Consider the following 5,240-nt stretch of genomic DNA (forward strand, 5'->3'; position numbering starts at 1 on the left):
GGCCCAGGGCCTGGGGTCTGCCCGCTTCCTCTGGCCCGGGCGGTGAAGGCAGCCCCGTGACCGCTCACCCCCCTCAGGCCCGTTTTGGGGTACGAGACGTCCTAGAGTGTTGTGGTGCTGGAGGGTCCCCGGGCGGGTGTGAAGGATGGGGCAGGTTCTTGGTTGGCTGCAGGAAGGTGGAAATAAAATGCTGAAGGCGGCTGCGGTGGAGATCCCGCAGTGATCTCCTGGGAGGCGTTACCCTGCACTCACCCCACCTTGCTGGGTGGTGTTTCTCGTTTGTTTGTTAAAGCCTGCTGCTTTTCGGTTTTTATCTCTTCTTGGGAGGGGAGCGTGAGAGATAGGTCGGGTTAAGGACATACCAGCATCGGGGGGTAGGTGGGGAGAGGAGATTTTTGCTTGTTGGAATTCTGCAAATTAGGTGAGAGTTTTCTGATTGAGGTTGGAAGCCTCATTCACAGTTTCTGACACTGGGCAGAGCTCTGTTCTGTGCATGCGTTTGGATTGTCCTTCCAGTTCCACAGGACTGTGTAACTTGTTTTTGTGTTGGAAATAGCTTGGAGAAAAGAAAGACCCGTGTTTGTGTTGTCCAAGATGGAACCAAGCTTTTAATCCAGCCTTACCCTGCTTTGTTTTTAGCAGTTTGTCTTAAAAGGACTTTGGTCCACGTTGTAGGTCATCACTTTGTCACTCCTCTGTGATGAGGGATCTGATCTACAGAGAGTCCATCAGGGAGGTTTCTCTTGGGAAGCCTGAGATTTGGTGGTGTCAGGTCACCAAGGTCTGCCCTAGCAGTGTGTCAAACACAAGCATTTCCATGCTATATATAGCAAAGAATCTCTCCTTTTGAGGACTGACAAGCCTTACACCTTAGCCACTCCAGTAATGGGGGAATTTACAGCTTAATCCCTTCAGAGCTGCCATCAGATCTGAGATTTATGGTGGAAAGACTTGGTTTCCTCCTCCCAGACATTTGGGCTGTTCTTTCCAGCTCAGATCTGCTGGGTAAAGCCCAGCTGGCTGCAGGAAGAGATATCTGCTAAACTAACAACCTGCTCAGGAAGATAAGACTGGTGCTGCAGAGAAATCTGTTTGGAAAATGGTTTTTATTCACTCTCTTGTTTCTTCTGCCAGAGCCTCATCCACACAGTATTAGTAATTAAATCCCTGAGATGTTATAACAATGACAGTAGTTGCTAGAACCTTCTGAGCTTCCTTAGAGAGGAGAGGGACTCAAACTCAGGAAATTGTAGGAGAATATTGGGAATAAGGGCACACGGTTGTGGAGCCCTCTTGTGTGTGGTCTGGTGGTTCCAGATCAGCTCCTAATACTGTGTTCTCAAAGCAGTTGGTCATCCCAGGCTTGTAACAGTCCTGATCACCCCCATGTTCTGTGATCAGCATAGTGAGGTGATGTTCCTGCAGTTCACAAGGAGGAGGAAGCAAGTGGGAGTTTGACAGGGAAGGATTTATCCACCTGATGAACCGAGTAGTTGGCATGTGGTTGGTGGCAAAGGTGACAATCTGTGGGTCTGTGAGGCTCTTGGTCCTGGAAGGCTGAGGGGTGGCAGCCTGTTCTCCACATCAGAAGTCTCTTTCCTAGTCCTTGCCTTTCTTCTGTGGTTGTTTTTTTTCCCCCCATGAACTGGTGCTTTTAGTGTGTTTTGGGAGTCTGCAGTCAATGTTTCTGGGCTGCTGGAAGGCAGTGCTGAACTTGTGCTGGTCTGTTCTTCCAGAAACATGCAACATGGCAGCAGCCATGGAAACTGAACAGCCGGGCCTTGAAATCTTTGAAACTGCAGGCCCTGAGGAGCAGGTCCAGAGGGAGGAGCAGTCAAAGCTGGAACCTTTCTATGTGGAGAGACACTCCTGGAGCCAGCTCCGGAAACTGCTCACGGATACACGGAAGTATCATGGGTACATGATGGCAAAAGCCCCTCACGACTTCACCTTTGTCAAGAAAAATGATCCTGAAGGACCTCATTCTGATAGGATCTACTATCTGGGTGAGCTTGGAACAGCCTGGGCTTTGGCTGCAGAGCCCCTGCAGAGGACTTTGGGGTTTCGCTGCCCTTTAGAGCTGGATGGTGCGGGCAGTTAAATCGGGTGGTTTCAGGCCAGATTGGCTGGTCAAATGTCATGATTCTGATCCTAATGTCTCATTAAAACGTGGTGAATTTCCCACAAACATGGTGTGGTTGAAGATGACCCCTGAGGCCTGTTGGAGCTGGAAAAGAGCTGCCAAGTGTCCTTGGGGGCACGTTCCCTACCTGGGAGGGTGGGGTCGGACTGTTCAGTCTGTTTTCTCTCACTCCAAGTATGATATCCCCTCTCCAAAAGATATCGCAGTTGTATCTCCTTTATTTTATTTACAGCTGGTGGGTAGAACCATGTTTTTCCAAGTTTCCTTCCAAAACAGAGAGTATAAATGGAATTTTGGAAGTCCTTTGTGCCTCAGCTACTGATGGTGTAGCTTTCCCAGGGATTCGGGAGGGAATTAGTAGCAGTGTAGAGATGGGGCAGTTTCAAGAGTAGATGTTTTTCTCAATATTTTTGGCCTTGATAGGAAAGGGATGTTCAAACCTTCCTAAAGACATGTTATCTTGGAAAGACAGGCTGCATCATGCCTGATTCCAGCCAGGGGAATTAGCAGAGAGGCTCTCCTAGATTTTAAAAGCTCATTAAATAAAAGGGTCCCCAGCCTTCAGGGAGACACAGATATGCTTCAGGCAGCATGGGGTGAGCCTGGGTGTAGTTCCTTCTCCATGACGTGGGTTTCTGTGAGCAGGGAATTCCCAGATCAAGGCTGCAGTGCAGAGACTGTCAGCACTTTATCTGTCAGGAAGGGCCTGTGAAACTGTTCCTCTGTATTCTTTGAGTATGTTTGGATTTTTAACAGAAAGCTAATAGGTTGTTCCTTTTTTCTTCTCACTGCCACAATAGCCATGTCTGGGGAGAACAGGGAGAACACGCTCTTCTACTCTGAAATTCCCAAAACCATCAACAAAGCTGCTGTCTTGTTGCTTTCCTGGAAGCCTCTTTTGGATCTCTTTCCGGTGGGTCCTGATTTCTGTTTTGCTTCTTGCCAGTTTAGCAAGTGCACAAGCTCTGGGGCTGCACCCAGGAGCCACCACTAAGATTTGGAGTTTATTGTCTTAAACGTTGTAAGATTCTCCGTGCGTGCGACTGGCTCTGCAGCCACCTCGTAAAGCAGCACAGCCTGTGTGCATCAACAACACTGTGTGTGCTGGGTGAGTCCTCCTTCTTGGTTGGCAGGGACTGCAAGTGCTCATGTGCAGCAGATGCTCTGCTGAGAGATCCTGGGGAGTTCTGGAGGAGGCTGTAGTCTCCAATCATTGCTGTCTTGGACCGGGAAGTGTGAAGTCCCCCGAGGATCAGTCAGTGGCTCCGTGACTCATGCTGGAGTTCAGGATCCCTTTCCCACTCCTGGGATGTGTGTCCCTTTCTCACCTCTGCACGTAGCAAGCTTGCAGCAGTCCCACCCCCTGCACCACGGCAGGTTGGAAGAGGTGGGGCAAACCCCACGTAGAATTAGGTGTGTTTTTTCCCATGTTATTGCCTGAGGCTGTCAGCCAGACATACAATTCATACTGTGCTCTCCTCCCAGCAGACCAGTCGCTGTGTATCTTTGCAAAAGTTGGCAAAGACTCTTCTGCTTGTCCTAGAAATAACACACCTCCAGTCAGATGGTTCTTCCAGTGCATAGTGGAAATAGTGCCAGCCTTGATGTGGGAGCAGTGGCTGTTGGGTGTCCAGTTGTGTAGGATGGGATCACAGCCTGCGCTCTGCTGATGGCAGAGGCACAACCGGAGCCCAGCAGGATTCTCGAGCAGGAGGGTGTCCACACAGCTCCTGGCAGCTTGGCTTGCAGAGGGACTCTGACAGCACAGTAAGCCAGGCAGAGCAGAGGTGTTGATCGTGCTTCCCTGCCCTTTCTCAGGCTGTCCTGGACTATGGGATGTACTCTCGTGAGGAAGAGCTGCTGCGGGAGAGGAAGCGGATCGGCACTGTCGGGATCGCCTCCTACGATTACCACCGGGAAAGCGGCACCTTTCTGTTCCAGGCTGGGAGTGGGATTTATCACGTGAAAGATGGAGGCCCTCATGGATTCACTGTGAGTTTGCTCATATCTCCTGTGTCCTGCAGTACTGCATTCCTCTGACTAGAAGCTCCTTTGGTTTGGATTGAAAGCAAAAAAGCCTGATCAGCAGTTATTGTTGCAGTAGCATGGCAAGTAACCTTGACAGCCCTCGAAATGGGGAGATCTGTAGGGATCCATTTCCATGGGTGTAGAAACTCAGGTGGAGGATTACAAGAAATGGTAGAAACCATGGCAAGGCAGGACACCAGATTTTGTTGATTTTTCAGAAGTAGCAATGCCAATAAAAAGCAGCACAAAGGGTGTGGTGCTCTGTGTTCTGTCATGTAGTCAGGAGTTACCTCAGAGGCAACTTTTGTTCCCAGGTTTAGAGGTCACTCTGTGTGCTACAAGATTTGGCTGTAAAACTTGCAGATCAAGCAGCATCTACTCTGCTGGGGCTGAAGCTGGACTTCAAAGCTGAAATAATTTCTTATGATTATAACAAGTGTATGGTGTCCATCTAATTCTGCCAGGGGGAATTTACTGTACCCTGAGTTGCTTTTGGAGGACAAGGTTATATGCTCTACCATTCCCTTCTTAGGGTGCTGTTTTTAAGAGTGTGCCAGGCTTCTTTTGCCAAGCTGCCTGCTGTGCAACCATGGTAGAAGCACAACTTTCTCTTAGAAGTATTTGCACAGTGTTTTTCTGTGTTTAAAATTGATAGATTCCTCTGTTATAAACCTGTGTATTTGAAGTCAGTGTCCACTTTGCTGTGGTGTTAGAGACCTTCTGATCATCCAGGTTAGTTTCTGTAAGTGTTACCATTGCTTACTGTAGTTCTGTTTCTTTCTTTCTTTCTTTCAAACAGCAACAGCCTTTAAGACCCACTCTGGTAGAGACCAGTTGTCCAAATATCCGGATGGATCCCAAGCTTTGTCCAGCTGATCCAAATTGGATTGCATTTATCCATAGCAATGACATCTGGATAGCTAATATAGAAACCAGAGAAGAAAGGAGGCTAACATTTGTGCACAATGGTAATTCATCCTGAATTTTAATCTCTGTACCTCCTCTCCACTTGTTCTTGCTAGACTGAATGAGGCAATGACACTGAAAGTCCCTCTGAAACCAGCAGGAA

General features: G+C 48.7%; 2 protein-coding genes across 5 annotated transcripts in view; one reads left to right on the top strand and one right to left on the bottom strand.

The window, feature by feature from the left end:
• The window catches only part of PTPLAD1 (protein tyrosine phosphatase-like A domain containing 1), an 11,352-nt gene extending 10,992 nt beyond the window's left edge, over positions 1 to 360 (bottom strand). Inside the window, exon 1 of the mRNA XM_009995322.1 lies at positions 258 to 360. Coding sequence (XP_009993624.1) covers positions 258 to 360 — 103 coding nt within the window. The remainder of the gene's footprint in view (positions 1 to 257) is intronic.
• Positions 361 to 1,742: 1,382 nt separating this feature from the next.
• The window catches only part of DPP8 (dipeptidyl-peptidase 8), a 20,681-nt gene continuing 17,183 nt past the window's right edge, over positions 1,743 to 5,240 (top strand). For all 4 annotated transcript variants that reach the window (XM_009995293.1, XM_009995294.1, XM_009995295.1 and 1 more), the window contains exons 1-4: positions 1,743 to 2,006; positions 2,944 to 3,056; positions 3,962 to 4,135; positions 4,971 to 5,139. In XM_009995293.1, coding sequence (XP_009993595.1) covers positions 1,748 to 2,006; positions 2,944 to 3,056; positions 3,962 to 4,135; positions 4,971 to 5,139 — 715 coding nt within the window. In that variant the 5' untranslated portion in view covers positions 1,743 to 1,747. The remainder of the gene's footprint in view (positions 2,007 to 2,943; positions 3,057 to 3,961; positions 4,136 to 4,970; positions 5,140 to 5,240) is intronic.

This window comes from Chaetura pelagica, unplaced genomic scaffold (genome assembly GCF_000747805.2).
Source record: "Chaetura pelagica isolate M959 unplaced genomic scaffold, ChaPel_1.0 scaffold453, whole genome shotgun sequence".
NCBI classification, from domain to species: Eukaryota; Metazoa; Chordata; class Aves; order Apodiformes; family Apodidae; genus Chaetura; species Chaetura pelagica.